The sequence below is a fragment of the Gavia stellata genome, chromosome 8 (genome assembly GCF_030936135.1).
Source record: "Gavia stellata isolate bGavSte3 chromosome 8, bGavSte3.hap2, whole genome shotgun sequence".
In the NCBI taxonomy this organism is placed as follows: domain Eukaryota; kingdom Metazoa; phylum Chordata; class Aves; order Gaviiformes; family Gaviidae; genus Gavia; species Gavia stellata.
Window position 1 is genome coordinate 8,772,323 of NC_082601.1, and position 17,704 is coordinate 8,790,026.

The following is a 17,704-nucleotide window of genomic DNA, read 5'->3' on the forward strand; positions in this document are numbered from 1 at the left end:
ACTCCTTGCTTTGCTAACATCATTTCCTAATTCCAACAGTCTGCTGTTTGGCTGCAGACAGTTTTGTTGTTTGATTTCTAATAACCTTTCCCCATGAAAATATGACTTTCCACATTGTAACAGACGATCGTGGGCTCTCCGTGTAGTTCCCTGTCTCCAGGGCTGGATGGCTCCAGATACTCACAGGAACTTGTCTGTACGTTTATCAGGTTGTTCATTCCGTGTTTTTCTCTACTCCCCAATGACTAACATCCTCCTCTGTGAAGCACAAGAGCCTGAATCCACGCTGATGTTTTCCTGTCTGGTTTCAAACATGAATACTAGCAGATCCAAGGGGTAGCGTTGCAGAGGACTGCATTAGGGCTGTCTGCTCAGCATCCGTCCCGACTGAACCAGGAGCGGTGTTAGATGTGCCAGAGGGCGAAAGGGATGCTTTGGGCTCTGGAGGGCTGAGCATGACTTTTACCTCCCAGCCCTGCTTCAGAACCAGTCTGCAGGACGATGAGTGCTGGCCTAGTTTCTATCCCCATTTCCCTGTTTTCCAGAGAAGGGTGACGAAGCTGGTGAGGGGTCTGGAGCACAAGTCTGATGAGGAGCGGCTGAGGGAACTGGGGTTGTTCAGTCTGGAGAAGAGGAGGCTGAGGGGAGACCTCATAGCTCTCTACAACTACCTGAAAGGGGGTTGGGTTGTGGTGAGGTGGGTGTTGGTCTCTTCTCCCAAGTGACTAGCGACAGGACAAGAGGAAATGGCCTCAAGTTGTGCTGGGGGAGGTTCAGGCTGGATATTAGGAAAAATTTCTTTACTGAGAGAGTGGTCAAACATCGGAACAGGCTGCCCAGGGAGGTGGTGGAGTCACCATCACTGGAGGTGTTCAAGGAATGTGTGGACGTGACACTGTGGGACATGGTTTAGTGGGCATGGTGGTGTTGGTTGATGGTTGGACTTGATGATCTTACAGGTCTTTTCCAACCTTAGTGATTCTGCGATTCTGTGATCTCAGCTGTGTGCCCAGGTCCCACGCTGGGAGCTTGTTCAGGACAGGCAAAGCAGCGGCAGGCAGGGCAGCTGCCATGTCCCCACATGCGCGGTTGAGGCGTGCGGGTTTAGGAGAGCTGGGGCATCACAGCCGCAGGATGGTCCCACCGCAACGCCGCCCACCTCCCAGTGCCCACTGCCTGGTAACAGCTCCGAAGCACATGCTTAACTTTCAGCACATGAGTAGCCCTATTGAATTAAGTACGCAATCAAGTGATTTGCTGGATCAACGACTGTATCCTTAATCCTTTTCACATATTGCTAAGCTCATTAAACTCTCTTTGATACCAAGCTGTGCAAGTTCCTTAAGAGGCAGAGACTACGTGCTATTTCTTTAGCTTAAATTTATCACCTCCAGCTTCAGCGAGGGACTCGCTGTGTTATAAGCCTAAGGTTGCCCTAAGGGTTTGCTCTGTAACAATGGATGGGAAAATGTTCTGCGTGCTGTATAATTTTTGATACCCTGCCCAGCACAACAAGATGGATATGCCAGAACAAATACCCATGTAACCAACCAAAATACCGAGCAGTGGATCCCGGGCCTCAGTGGAGGCACTTCATTTCCTTTCTCTTTCCCCTTTTTTCCTGACAGCTGTCCAGCTAACAAAGAAAAGAAAAAAAAAAAAAAAAAGGCAAAACAATTAAACATTACCAGGTTAGATATTTAATTCTGTCAAAAGCCATACTTAGGTATATTTGTAGCCTTGTGCTTCAGCTCAAAACAGTGACAATTTTGGTAAAGCAGTTCTCTAATGCTCTCTAAATTAGATGAGATGGTATTTGACATTTGCGTACCAACTCCTCCTGGATGCCAGAATCTATGTAGCTGTTAGAAATATTTTCTACTGCATTTAAACATATTACAGAAGGTTTCTTCCTTAAAACAGTGAAGTTATATAGCATCACAGGAGAATAGATGGAGCAGTGAAATCCTCCTGGATGGAAGCTAACTAATTGAGAAGAAAGGGGACAGGTTTCACCCATTATTCTTAAAAGGATTTTTAAAAATCACTTTTTTTTTAAATCATGAGCCCCTTGGTAATCCTGCAGGTTGGGAAGAATCGCTGGAGGTCAGAGTGGGGCTCAAAGCGGGGCCAACGCAGCTCAGGCTGCTGATGTCTAGTCCAATTGTGAATAACGGCATGGATGGTGATTCCAGAATTGCTATATCATATCTTCAGAGTTACAAAAATACACTAATTTGGAGTCTCCAACTTCAGATTCAAAATACTTCATAATTTTGGTAATGTTGACTTGGCCTTACACAGCCTTACCCCCTCCTGCTTTGCAGGTGTTCAGTGTTCAGCTTTTCTGCACTCCAGTCTTTTGGTCAGAAAGAGGGAACAGGCAGAATCATGAGCCTCTGCTGAAACCCCGGGGCCACTGTGCTTTCACAGCCTTTCTCCATTTGATTGAGCTGTCTTATTAGTACCTAGTATAAGTACCAGTTGTGTCTGCCTAAATGATTCTTATCCTTACTCAGTTATTGGATCTTGTCTCTGTTTTCATAAGGAAAAGGTATTTTTTCTTACGTCTGTGTGGGTCACTTGGATCCTCCTTCCAATAATGCAAACTCCTGAAGACATACACGCGCATCAGAAAACAATGCTCCGTGTAATTTTTCAGACTCGACATTTGGCCGTGCTATTCAAAGCCTACATGGCACAAGCTTTTGTGTGACAGAGCTCCAAGGAAGCTACAAAATATTTGTATTACTCCTCTCTGTGTGATCTATTGGGTACTGAAAAATGTCGGTACTTTACTGAATTGTATATACAGTCTTTGTGAACAAGCGTGATTACTACGGGGTTTTTCTCAGATTTTATGCTTTCACTGAATGTGCCAAGTTATTCTAAATCACAGAGTTGCTCTGACTCGCAAATGACTGTTTGCTATTTGCTTCATTTTGCAAAATGGTAATACTGGGTTCTGAGCCAGGCTTTGCAGAATTTGGCTTACTGGAATAGCTGATAACAGAAAAGAGCAGAAACCTGGGCTTGGGAACAGAGACCTTGTCTGAAGCAGACGGCTTGCTTTGGACACGGCCAGCACATGAATGTGCCATAGCAGCATAGCAGAAAGGAGGTACTGCTAATTGCGATGTTTCTAGCAAATCATAGTTGATTTTTTTACATCACTTTTGCACACTGACAGATTTCATACTCCTGAGTTGCAGGTCTTCAAAGAGAAATAGAATAATATTTCTGATTTGCCACGGGAAAAACTTAACGTTAAGGCAGCAGTCATACAGGATAAACATATTGCTTTCTTTTTCCCCATTGTCTTTATTTCTAGACAATATTTTTGAGAAGATTTCTTCAGAATGAGGTTTTTATATTATCATGGTAGAATTATGCAGAATAAAACTGCTGATCCAGTCCTTGCCTGTAGGGCAAAGTGCACTGATGAATCAGGAATATTGTTTAATATTACATTAAAAAGATATAAATGTATTAATACTAATTTATAACAGGTTCATTGTAGTAAAAAATATTAAGTAAAAAAAGGCAGCTTGTTTTAAAGAACTTAGTACTGCAACTAATCATCATTATACATTTGTACAGTATATATGTGTATTACAGAATGACTTTACTTGTATTGGCTTAGAAGAAGCTTGTTGCTTAATTCACACAGTGCACTCCAAGTAAAAATTCAACTCAGTCGAGTAACAGGGAGAGTAAGAGCCAATGCTGACGCCAGCATCTAATCTAAACAGCGCTGGTATAAAAGCTATATTAATGCCACTGAAGTTCATGGCGTTTCTCAGGATTTACATTATTTAGAGTTTTCTGATAGTAACGTCTACAAGATACATCTCTCTACAGCAATTAGATTAAAATTTAAGCTTGGGGCCATCACAGAATTTAATGGAAAGTTTCACAATACCCAAAGGTTTTCAAGCAACGCAGTTTGAACAGGATACGGCTGAGATGCATTTGCACAGGCTCCTCGGGAGCAGCTTCTCACTCTTCCTTCCTGTCTGTGCCTTGGACCACTTCTTTGTGTCACGACAGACTTTGAGGAACACTCTCTCTCCCTCTCAATCAGAACAAGAAAATAATTACTGTGGGCAGAAACACAGAATTACTTAGAACAATTCAGTCCTGAAAAATAAAAATGTACATTTGTATCTAAATTATGATCATTAAAATCAGCTAACATTTATCTTCACCTTGAGAAGACATGATGATGGTGGTAGCTATCCCTGTGGTAGCTATCTCATATTCCTGGTCATGAAGATAAATGGCTCAGAAGAACCAACTACTTTGCAACAAAAATCCATACTTGTACACAAAATAAATAATAATAGTAAAGAAACAACTCCTAATACAAACAAGAACCCAACAAAGTGGTTTTGTGATGAGTCCAAAGCGAGAACAGTGGAGCTATAAAAGCACAGCTTTTGTCTCCAGAAAGTGAAGATGGATTCTTTTCCATATAGTACTCCAATACTTGTTATTTCCTGAAGTATGAGGTTTGAAACTTATTTTTGCTTTGGTGAGATATTTCAAGACTTCTATTATTACTGATAGGCTTTCAGAATAATAGCAATGTGGCTGTGTTGGTACCACTGTCATACAAATATATCATATTATAGCACATGTTATTCTGTGGGTTTATTCTGAAATATTTTATATAAATAACACTGAAGTTGCCTTCCTCCTGGAAATGAAGTGGTGTGTTTCTATTACTGTTGTATTTCTCTGCTGAGGATAAACATGATCTCTTTGCAATGAGTTTACAGAATAGGCTTCAATAAGAAAAAAAGCCAAATTGTTCATCTGATCATGATTATTTATCAGAAATTCTGCTTAGACACAAATACAGTAGCTTTCATATAGCTGATATTGCAAGTTACAGCATCTGCAAAAGTTGAACTGGAAAATGATATAGGAGCTGAGTTACAGTTTCATTTTCAAATAGGGTACATGCTATAATATTTTTCATACCATCCATGAAATAAATATTTGAGTCAAATATTCAGTTCACTTTGATTTATACCTAAAGTAAACAAAACGTGCACCAAAACAGTGACTGCACTCTTGAGAAGTTATTTTTCAGTCTGGATCCAGGGAAGATAATTCTGGGCTTAGAATATGGATCTCTATTTATATGTACTCTAATTTATTTGTGCTGCTTGCATATCCTCACCACCTTTTGTCTTCCCCTCAAATAAACTCTGAAAAGTGTATTGGGCTACTGCCCTGTTCACTTGGTATGAATCCAAATTTGGCTTTACATCATTGTGATTTCAGTGTACATGGAACAACCTTGGGTGCAAAATGAAAGTGGACTCCACAAACTGACTCTGACTGTCTTTTACTCAAAATTTTACAAATGCTTTGAACATTGAAAAACTAACCTTTTAATCATTTTTCATTTAGGAATATATGGACTCAAACAAATACATAGAGCATTTAGTGACTCAGCTGGAAGAACAACGCTGGAATTTATGGAGGCAAGTGCTACGCACATACATATTTATTTATGTTGCTATTTTGGAAAAAGTACCGCACTCCATAGTTTTCATTCTTGAGTTCAAATAAATGATTTGGTATTCAGTTTCTCCACTTGTTAATACTTTGCAGACTAGCAAATCTTACCTAAGTGAAATAAGTAGGGCATCACACACGAGTTGAATCTTGCCTTTGCTAATCAGGGCAGTTAAACACACATGCACAGGTTTCCTCATGTTCAATTTTCTAAGCAGTGGGTGCTAACTGTACTTCAGATTCTTTTAATTGGACTGAATTTAAAAATAGTCTTATATTCTTAAGTGTAAGTGTTTTCACTGAATGGCACACAAACTGTAGCCAAAAAACCCACATAGCAGCATGAGAAATTGAGAGTTTTGAAACTAAAATAAACACAGTTTTAAAATTTTGCAGTACTCTTGATAGTGCAGAAATTCTGTTTCTTCTCTATTCATGTTGCTTAGTGCAGGCTGCCCAGACTTAACTCTGGGTTAAGCAAAGCAGTGATTTCCACATGCTGGTGTGCAGCTAGTGGGCATTTCTACTCTGCCGTACAGCAAATGTGATAACTGCATGAGCACTTCCGAAGATCTCCTCAAACTCTGCATCCCTCTGGTAAGATGGCTATAGGACCTTGCAAACCTGCGTGCATTCGTCTGGTCTACTAAATGTTGTCTACTCACAGGTGGAGGTCATCAGCTCTTGCAAAACGGTGCTCACCTCATTCCAGACATAGTTTCCTCTTTACCACAGCAATTTTATTACGTATTATACTTCAGTGGTATGGCTGCTGTGTTACTGTTGATGCCTTCATTAGGTAGGAAAAAAGGTTGTGCATTGTTTGCATCTTTCCAAAATTTATCAAGCGTCATTCATAACCGTGACAAGATGGCAAAAATGTTACAGATTCTTTATTGTATCTCAGCAGTACTGTTCTCTAGCTGTTGTTTCAGGGCTGTTCCGATACGAAATGGTAAAGGTAGCCAAGAAATTACCTAATCTTCAGAAGCCTCAGAAGTCTCACACCCTTAATGAGTTAATTATCTCTTGATCATTTTTAAATTAATTCTTCCAGGCTTTTCATTTGTATAGAATTTTTGTTACCACAGCTGGTCTGAAAACATCGGCATGACAGCACTTTGCAGTATTTGCGTGTACTTTGTATTTCTGAAGTATTCAGTATCAATTCATCAACTACTCACTATCTCATATTTTTATAGTTACCAGCTAAATTCCTATCTGGGTTAACATTTAATACAGAGGAAATAGAATAATACCAGTGATGGAACTCATTCAACATTCACAGCCATATATTTTTTTTAAATGCAATATTTAACTTTTTTTTCTGAAGGCATATGAGCAGTGACAATCTTTATTAATACATAGTCAAATATAAAGTAATCTTCAGGGAAAAATTTAATCTTCAGATTAAAACCTATTTCACCTTATTTCTCATCAAGGAAGAAATAATGATCTGTCTGATTTTTCAGTTGAATGCCTCTCATGTACAAAAAAAAGTCACTTTGCACATGACAGTACCAGTTGGTATGCATCTCACAAACTTCTTGGCCTATAGGATATAAAGTAGTATTACACCATTTACAGCATACAGCATTTATGATATGGAATTACTCTTATTTATAGGTAAAACTCAGAAAGTTTGTGTTTAATTCCTGCTTTCTTTTAAAAGTAGTCAAAATAATTGGCACAAAAAATTGAAGTTTACATTTAAGATTACAGGATTCAGGAGATTATTTTTGTAAGAATGAAGGTGATAACATTATATGTGGATAACTACTGTGGTTAAAAATAAATGAATAATAAAAATTAAAAGATTAAAAAGTCTTTGAAAAGTAGCAGGGTAGTGACTTTATTATGAACAGACGTTCAGATGTGTTCTGAAAATTCAGTGGTTTTGGAAAACTGAAGACAGTAATTTATTTTTAATATTAATTTATTTTAAGTATTATTTTTATGGGGTATTGGCATAAAAAGTTAAGACTTACAACGAGCACTACAAGATAAACCCTTCTGGTTTTGCCGGTCGTCTTTGAACACTTTATTTCTCTCTTCTAAATCTCTAAGATGTTTCTTGGTGAGGATTATGCTAATAGCTCGCAGTACACAGGGGCAGTACTAGGCTGTCTATAGCCAGACAGATGTCCTAATAAATCAGCATAGCCCTCTTCTCAGATTTCATTATGCTCTTGATTTGTGACTACCACGATTTTAACCCAGTGGGTCACTGGGCGCTGAACCTGACATTGACCAATAACCTCTACTTTACTCTAGGCAAGCTAATAAAACAGACAGACACAAATTCTGACCATTTAGCTCCTTCAGTGTTACTTACAGCCGGGACAGATTTATAGCAGCCGGGCTAAGACAGAGGAGACTAAAGCCGATGTCATGGTGCGCATATCAATTTTACATTTCCTTTACATTTCCACACGTACAATGGGACCCTAAAAGACATGTGGGGCAAAAATTTCTTTTCATTTTAGAGGACAACTGTTTATACACGGCATTAGCATCTGCCGTGGAACATTTATTGCTGTAATTGCCGTCCCAGGAGAACTGACTATGTTTAGGTCACGTTTTATAGCTTTCTACTAAAAAAGACCTCTAGCCCAGCTTCAGATGTTTTGTTCTTTAAAACCTTTACAACAACGAGTGAAGGTCCCTCACTAGTATGTGGAGATACAAACTTTTTTTAGCATAGCTTTTCTTATACTGAACATTTTACAATAATTATTTTCACATGAAGAATGATGAAAATGATAGCATATTTGATCTGGCAGTGGTTCCCCCATTTCTCAAGTTTGAACAAAATAAATTTATCCAATGTGAGACAAAGTTGACCCCTGTTGATGTAAATCAACATTCATCACTGGAGATGATGCACAATAGTGATTGTGCGTTTCACTGTATCAGCTTGAAACAGAACACTGGATTATTTTAGATTTCTCTGCCCTGCCCTACCCTGCCTGGAAATAACTTTAAATAGGACAGAAGTGGGTCAGGTGTGGGGGATCCCCCTGCAGTGTTGTTTCTCACATAATCATTTAATGCTTTATCTAATTCAGCTAAAGTGTATTATTGTGTATAATTTTTATGGCAGAATCACATGGACAATCAACATGAGAAGCAGAAATTTCCTCCTGCGGTCTTTGCTAATTGACCTTGACAGTAGATCATAATTTTGAAGTCTTGACACATAGATCAATGACAGCAATTACTAGTTCCCTTAACAGAAGAAAGAATTCATATTTCAGCACAGGATGCCTGCCTAAATATGCAAGGGTCAGACCCTGTTCTTAAGACCTTTCAAGGGAATTTTATTAGTAGTACTACTGGAAGCAGGACCAAACCTCAAGTCTGTCTTGGTGAAAACTTGAGGATATCCTGCCTCTCAGACATGACAATCATGACAATCAGACAAACGAACATGAATGAAGGATCAACAGCACCTTGTTACCTTATTACAGTAGTGAAAAACACACAGGGGGAGGACCACAAACGCGCATGAGGACTGCACAGCATTTCTCCAACACCGTATTTTAAAAACAGAGTTTGTTAAATAGATTTGCTATACTTTCATCACCAGCATTAGCATGCTTCTATGCTCCTGGGTTTAATGCTTGTATACTAAAGAGGTGCCAAGTATTAAACAGGTTGCTTTTGCTGTAATCATAAACTTCCATTGGGAGACCATAATTGCTAACAAGCAAAATAGCTCTGCAAGAATTCTTAATGGTGAACACAGATTAAAATAACAACTGTGATTAGCTTTAAACTGCTTTACTAGAAAAGGACTAATCTTAGGGGAATAAGTTGCATGGCAAACAAATGAAAAACCCTATGTACGACATTACAGTAACGAAGGCTGTGAAAAAACCCAAATGCTACCCCAGCTAAATAGGGTCATGCTCTGCGCAAGTATCTTTTTCTCGTCAGGGGCTTAGTAACTTGGCCCGAGGGGAATTAAGGTCAAAGCAGCCAGGTCTCAGGGTTGAACCCCCACTTTAACCCTTCCTGGAAGTTTCTGATAACAAAAGTTGCCTCTGGTCTATGATGCTAACGTAAGTTATAGACTGTATTTGGAATGAATTATCTTCCAAAATTGTTGTTGTAGCTCAGGATCGGCAGGCAGAGATTGCTTTGGTTTGGGTTTGGTTTGGTTTGGTTCGGTTAGGTTTGTAAGAGTATGAGGCTTTCTTCTTCGTTGCTTCTTGATCCACCTGTCTTGTCACACCACCTTGGCAATGGATAAAGCCAGGAAAATGTGTTTTGTGCTGTTAGCCACTAACACCTGCCTCTCATCACTGTCGCAGTGTTTTGGTTTGCTGCGGTTTTTTGGGGTGCTGGTTTTTCGCGGTTTTTTTGCTACATGTCTACAACACTGCTGGATATAGCAGTGGATATATATGATAAATTTGTAAAATCCATGCAAACACTGATGTATTCCTTTCAGTTTCCTCAGTGGTCAGAGGTGAGGCTGGCTGAGGCAGAGCAGAACTGAGTTTGGCAATTAGGAGTCGTTCAGTCACCACAGGTACTCAGACATTTCCAACTAACATTATAACATCATATATGGCTCTCTAAAGCTGAGGCTTCTGATTTTTGACTTTATGTGTCACACAAAAAGTAGATAAAAACTATATAAGGCTACCAAGTTGTGTAACAGAGTTGACAACACAGCTTCAGATACGCATTTCTACCAGGGATTAGTATTTGAATACGCACGTTAGGATACCAATTAAAAATGTATCTGATTTTTGGCCAAATGTGTTTTTCTTTAGCTGAGCGTAAATTTGGATGGTTCAGTGAGCAGTGCAGATGTAGTTACAGGCCACAAAAAGCACTGCCATTGTATTATCTGTGAATGAAAACCGCTCGCTTCCTTTGACTCCCCGGTACAATGCCGATCTCACACCACACTCGTTAAAGATACTTTTTCATGACTGAACTGGGTGAGAGTAATGTGAATAACGTGTATATAGAAAAGCGTTTTACTGCTTGCCTTACAAATCGTATTTTTAATAGGATCACAGAAAAGTAAGAGAGAATAGGTTAAAGATTACAAATGAACCTTATGGACTACGTAAGTCCACCATAAATGCTAAACTTGTAACCAAGGGAAAAGACTGGATAGCCGCTAGAACACTTGTTGCAGTAAAAGCAGTGCATATTTAAGTGAGTATAATTTATCTCAATGTTCAATCAAGACTAATCTCTGTCTTAAAGAAGTTTTCACCTGTTCAAATTTTTTTATCAGTTCCACTAATTAGTCATATAAAATAATTGTCCTCAACTGATTACGGTTGATAGTCATTTTATGTGCAACTCTTTACCTGATCAATAAATAAATCTCCTTCAACAGTGAGTCATTTTAACTCTGATACGGCATATTTTTGTGGAGTATTTACTAAACTGACTTAAAATTAAGCTCAATTTGATGTGCTGTGGTATATGAGAAATATGACCTGGGATGATTTTGGCATTACGCACTCATAACAAGTATTAATTTTAAAGAATGTGACTCTCAGCCTGTTTCCTTTAACGAAGAAAACTCCCATTAACACTGCCCATCAGTGCTGCATAAGTCAGGAGTGAAGTGTCAAGCCTCAGTTATTGAAGTCATTACATAAAGGATTGGGAACCATCTGAATATAAAATAATTTTAGTACAAGCAAATCTTGATCTGGATGAGGGGATAGAGTGCTCCCTCAGCAAGTTTGCAGACGACACCAAGTTGGGAGGGAGTGTTGATCTGCTGGAGGGTAGGAAGGCTCTGCAGAGGGATCTGGACAGGCTGGATCGATGGGCTGAGGCCAATTGTATGAGGTTCAATAAGGCCAAGTGCCGGGTCCTGCACTTCGGCCACAACAACCCCATGCAACGCTACAGGCTTGGGGATGAGTGGCTGGAAAGCTGCCAGGCAGAAAAGGACCTGGGGGTGTTGATCGACACCCGGCTGAATATGAGCCAGCAGTGTGCCCAGGTGGCCAAGAAGGCCAACGGCATCCTGGCTTGTATCAGAAATGGTGTGGCCAGCAGGAGTAGGGAGGGGATCATGCCTCTGTACTCGGCGCTGGTGAGGCCACACCTCGAATCCTGTGTTCAGTTTTGGGCCCCTCACTACAAGAAGGACATTGAGGTGCTGGAGCGTGTCCAGAGAAGGGCGACGAAGCTGGTGAGGGGTCTGGAACACAAGTCTGATGAGGAGTGGCTGAGGGAACTGGGGTTGTTCAGTCTGGAGAAGAGGAGGCTGAGGGGAGACCTTATCGCGCTCTATCTCTGCCTGAAAGGGGGTTGCAGAGAGGTGGGTGTTGGTCTCTTCTCCCAAGTGACTAGTGCCAGGACAAGAGGAAATGGCCGCAAGTTGCAACAGGGGAGGTTCAGGCTAGACATTAGGAAAAAGTTCTTTACTGAGAGAGTAGTGAAACATTGGAATAGGCTGCCCAGGGAGGTGGTAGAGTCACCCTCCCTGGAGGTATTCAAGGAGCGTGTGGATGTGGCATTGTGGGATGTAGCTTGATGGGCATGGTGCTGTGTGGTGTTGGGTGGGTTGTGGCTTGTTATTGTTGTTGTGTGGCGTGGGTTTTGTGGTTTGTTTTTTTTTTTTTTTTTTTGGTGGGTTTTTTGGTGTTGTGTTTGGGGTTTTTTTTTGCCTTTTTTTTTTTTTTTTTTTTTTCTTTCCAGGTTGGACTCGATGTTCTTACAGGTCTCTTCCAACCGTACTGATTCTGTGATTCTGTGATTCTGTGATTCTGTGAAATACCTCCGTATCTATGCTGAACTACCCAAATATTAAAACTGCAGACAAAAGATGGAAAAGTGATCTTTAAAAAGGAACTTTGTATGTCCATGTTTATGAAATTAAATAAATTAACCAATGTTACATTTAAAAATGTTAATAACATTCTGTAATTAATTAGGGATTGGGGAATTTTTGCACAGATGTATGTTTGTCATAATAGTGAGACTGCCAGAGCCATGAATTGATTTGTTTCTCTTAAACTAAAAAATAGAAGGCCTTGAGCAAAATATATTCTTTAGATATATTTGGTAGAATAAGGATCACAAATGTTCCCTACCAAGTTGAAAGGAAAAAAACTCCAGCAGGGAAGTATGTGGAAGGTCTATTTGACATATGGATGTTTGTTAAAAGCAAAATGCATGAACAGCCCAGAGTAAATTAGGTCCTCATTTGTATGCTGGGAAATGAAATGTATAATCTTGGCATGGTTCTCTGTTTGTTTTAAATTTTTTTATACGAACAAAATCTTTTGTGTATGCAGGTACATATATTACTTTAGTGGCTATTTAGGGTTAGAAAAAAAAAATGTTTTCAGCTGGTTTTATCTGAAGCTAAGTGTGTATGGCAGGTTTTTTGTCTGTGTCTCCTGAAGGGTACACTTTGGTTCAGGTAGCAGGCAGTAGGTAGACTGCAGACGCGCTGCACAACCGCTGCATCCCTGCACGGGGGAAACACGGGCCCAGCCAAAAGGACCGGCCATGTGGGGAAACGTCAGACCACCTACTCATCTGAGATGGTACCTCGGTTTTCAGATGTGAATCCAAATTACAGATCAATGTAACAATCCACAAGATATGAATACGCAATTATCTGTTGTTGTTGCTCAGAGATTATCTAGTCCTTTTTAAAAAATCAAACATTTCCAAATGGAAACTTCTCTGTGGTCTCTTTTTATTATTTGGTGTTGAATTTAGTCTAGGCACGCCACACTTACTCATGTTGAATCATATTTCACTCCTCAGATAATTCCAATGATTTTGCTGGAATTATTCACAGAGCAAATAATAACTCCTACAAGTAACAGTGACATTGCCCTGAAGTCTTCTCTAAGACTGAACAACCGTTTCTTTACACGGAGCCTCTGTTTGCTATTTGGCAGAGGAAAACCCATGGATTTACATCAAGGCAACAAGTAAGAATTTGGGCTCTTAGAAAAACAGGATGTCGAAATGTATTCTAGAAATGAGGAATGCACAGACACAGGCTGTGAGACAGGGTTTTAGATGGGGTGGTGGGTTTAAGGAAGGAGAAGTGCAGGATTTACGAATTCATTATTTTTAAAGGAATGGTACGTCACTGATCTGTTTCACTAATAGAAGTCTACAAACAGGGCAGTGCTGATGGCAGACATAGAAGAGGCCAGTGAGAAAATGTATATGAAGTCGTGCAAGTTGGGTTAGCACCTTTCCCTGTAAATCAGTTTCACTCGTGGATGAGAAGTTAAATAATCAAGTTTAGCATTTCTATTTCATTCTGTAATGCTCAACCATTTTTATTTTTCTAAATTACATTAAAGCAAGACTTCAAGACCCCAAACAAGAACAGGGCCTCATTGTTCCACACAAAGTGAGACATAGTTTTCATCTCCTCAGCCTCAAGGATGAAACAAGAAATAACATAATTCCCTTGTTACAGAGAAAAATAAAGTTGTGAATATACTAAGTAATGGTGCTTCTACAAGAGATCTGTGCCTAAGCCAGAGTTTTTCTGTGTTCCAGTTCAGTGTATCAATAATAAGGTTGTTTTTTTGAAGTCACAGCACTGTGTGTTGTCAGCCTGTTCACTCCTACCTGGGGGATGAAGTTCCCACATCACTGCTTGAATCCTTAAAAGGTTGAATGGCTTAAAGCAAGCTTGGTGGCAATCTTATCCTGAGCTCCGTGATGGGAGAACGTTTTTCTTGTGTCTAGGGTTCATAGCGTGATGAGGCATGGAAGAGTAACCTACCTTTGGAAGTGTCCTCTCCAGCTCCTGTCCTTGGCCCTTGTCACTCCACAGTATAGAAGTCCATGTACGTGATCTCCTGTGCCAGGGGATGGGTAGTGGCAAGGGGAGGAGAGAAGGGCTCTACCCTGATCTCTTGAGGCAGTTTAAGTATCTTGGTGTTGCTGTGCTGGTGCAAAGGCTTTTAACATAGAGAAAACCATGGATGTAGGTACCTGTGCCATCTGGCTGGACCTATTACAGGCCAAACAGTGCTTGAGCTGCAAGCAGGACACCTGTGCACCCCAAATATTGCTGTGACATCACCTCTTCCTGCTATTTAATGTTAAGTGTGCGCTGATCCATCACTGTCATCTTCCCGCTTTCTGCTGCGACAGTCAGCACCTCTCTCCAGGCTTTGTGTGCACTTGGCTGCTGAAGATCCAGATGCACTGGAGTGTATTTTTGCAGAAATGGAGTTTAGATCTGTAGCTAGCCTTATCCAAGAGGCTCACCTGATCTGTTTAGCTCTAATGCTGACTGTAATCGGGCTGGAAGAGCTTGGGGAGGTACTTCACAGCTTTCTGAAAGTTTCCTTTCCTTCTGTAGGATTTGGCTGGCTTCCTGTTTACACACATTGCAGGAGATCCAGGGTGCGCTTCCTATCAATTCTGCCTGCTGTGTGAAGCCCTTTTTATGTTAACAAATTATATTTTCCATTGCTTTATTTGTTAATAAAAGGGCATAATTATGTCTATAGCAACCCATATTCTGGGATATGGCCCATTTGCACGTTATATTTTTAAACAGGAGTAAATTCCAACATGGAAAATATCATGCATTTATAGCATAAACTTGTATAAACATTATTGTAATGGGTTCCACTAGGGACAAGGTTTCAAATATAAGGCAGCATTCATCAGATATTAAAAACCTGAGCATATTTTTTTCCTACTTAAATCAGCGTAGCTGATTTAAATCAGCTAGCTCAGAATTTGCAAACTCTTGCTTATGTAGATATTCCCCTGAGATTTTCAAAAATGAATAAAAGCTTGCAAAATACAGACCTTTTAGTTTTATTACCACCTGATTAGCTAAGCAGAGTCTAGAAAGTGTAACTTAAATAAGCAAAAAATAGAAAACCTAGATTAATCTCCAGCAGATGCTTAGCAGTAAGGAGATACCAGCTTTTACAGGATATTTAGTTTGCTGTAATTTATGTAGCACCTCTGAAGATGGCAGAGGGATAAGCCTATCTGCTTCCACGTGGTGCCAGAACAAGCAGATGCTTGTCCTGCCCAGTACTTGAGGAGGTTTAATGCTAGTTTGATGCTACCTCTCAAATTCTTCCCAGTTCAGTTCCTGATAATGCCGTAATAAATCCAATATTGTTTTTCATTCAGCACATTCTTCGTCCTCTACCAGGCAAGTCGAGAGCCATTTTGAGAAAAACAAGTACGTACGGCGTGGTTCCTGTAAGGCTTCCTGTATTTTTATGATCTTCTACTCTTCCCGGTTGGGGAAGAGAGATCAAATGTAAAGGAAGTACCTATCTTCCTGCAGAGCCCTGGGAGAGATCAGTCCAGAAACACAGATCAAAAGTTGTAAGCACTCTCAATCCCTCTTCTCCTTTTCTCTAATAACACTGTTAGAAATGCTTGAAAAAATGGCCAAATGCTGTCCTTCTCCCAGTGACAGCAATGTCAGGACTTCCTTTCGCTTCTGCTCTGCAACGTGGAAATGTGCAAACGGCAGCACTTGGTCCTTTCTTCAGCCAATTCAAAAGATACTCAGAATTCCCATGCAGGATCTAAATTCTAAATTTCTGTTGAGATCAAGAGAAAACTTTTATAGAATCCTTTTTTAGGCTGAACGTAACCATCAGCAGCAGGAGCTGACGGTAACAGATGTCAGCACAAGGCAGCAGGTCTTCCTAATAGTCCTGTTACCAGGCTGTACGGGGAAATACCACCACGGTTATTGGGGACTAGTTGGTTCTGGAACCTCTCCCCGACCCACCCATCTGTGATTTTTTCTGCTAGCACAGGTCGCTCAGTGAGTGTCCCCATCAGCTACTATCACACACTATCACAGTTTTTTGTGTAATAGCCTGCCTGGCAGTCTTCCCAGACGCACAGGCAATCGTCCCGATACTTGAATTGAAGTCCCCAAAAGGGCAGCGCTGCCCCAGGTCTCACCAAGCAGTGTCCTGTGTCAGGCTGAAAGAGTAACTTTCTATAAATGACGTCAGTACACGCGATTTCTACCCTACTCATGTTTAATAGACTTTTGGAACACCGCTAGCGTTGAGTGCTAGTAACCTTTAGGTAGAATATCTGAAAATCTAGTATTACATCACCTATACATAGCTTCAGTTCTAAGTAAATAAATCACTATTAAAAAAGGACGAGAAGTGAGTTAAACTTAGTAACTGTACTTTTCTGGAGGTTCCTCCTGCCCCCCCCCACCCCCAATTTTTAAGTATGAAGTTTCTCCCTGAAGCTCTTGAAGATTACATGGTCATTGATTACTGTGCAAATCAGTCACTTCCAACCTGTCAACGTACCCGTTCTTTCCCAAGTATCACCCATTTGAAAGAGCTGCAGAATGCATCGGCGGGCAGAGGTAAATCACCTCCACATGTACATTAGGCTATTCGAGAATCAGAGGTCAGTTTAAGCAGCATCTGTCCCGTCTTTACCAGTAGCTTGGTGTCTCTGAGAAAATTGCAAAATTCCTAACTGGGCAATTACTGCATTTGTCAGTGCCAGCTGTTAGGTTTCTATATTTAAAACTATGGCTGCCATTAGTGTATCGAGCTAATGCTATCATCTACTTCATTTTCGTGTTTTGAAGTACGAGCATTGCGTTTTTAGCATCACTCCAAAGCAATGGTAAGCAAAGTCATGAATTTTGTTTGAAGACTAATGTATTGTCTTATAAATGTCTATGCTAGATAAAATTGCGCAAACCTAGGGACAAGAAATAATGATTTGGAACATGTACTTATTGCTGCGTATGAAACTGAGATACTATTGATCTTGAAGAGACACAGAAGAACAGTATCTCAGCTGTCAGGAACAGTACAGCTCGATTTGCATAAAAAATACTTTCAATTTGTAATTATAGCTTTACATTGTAGATAAATACTGGTTCTTTTTAATTTTAAATCACTTCTAGTTATACAGTAGGAGACCAATTCATTGCTCTTGATTTCAGTGGATGTAAGCCCGGGCATGAAAATAATTAAAGAACTGGCAATACATTTCTTCATTCCTATAGTCCTGTTCAATCTAGCATATCTGGTGAAATCATTCAATGATTTCACTAGGAATTTGGGAAAGAATTGTGGATAGATCTGGTCTTTAAATAAAAGCTTTCTATGCAATAATTTATGGACTGATAGATTTGTTGACTAGCCTAGCACAGTATTTTAAGATCTGCAGT

At 40.1% G+C, this 17,704-nt stretch overlaps 1 protein-coding gene across 1 annotated transcript in view; it reads left to right on the top strand.

Annotated features, from left to right (window-relative positions):
• Window positions 1-17,704, top strand: part of NCKAP5 (NCK associated protein 5) — a 382,667-nt gene that overhangs the window by 104,623 nt on the left and 260,340 nt on the right. Inside the window, exon 2 of the mRNA XM_059820618.1 lies at window positions 5,422-5,499. Within this exon, the coding sequence (XP_059676601.1) occupies window positions 5,422-5,499 (78 nt within the window). The remainder of the gene's footprint in view (window positions 1-5,421; window positions 5,500-17,704) is intronic.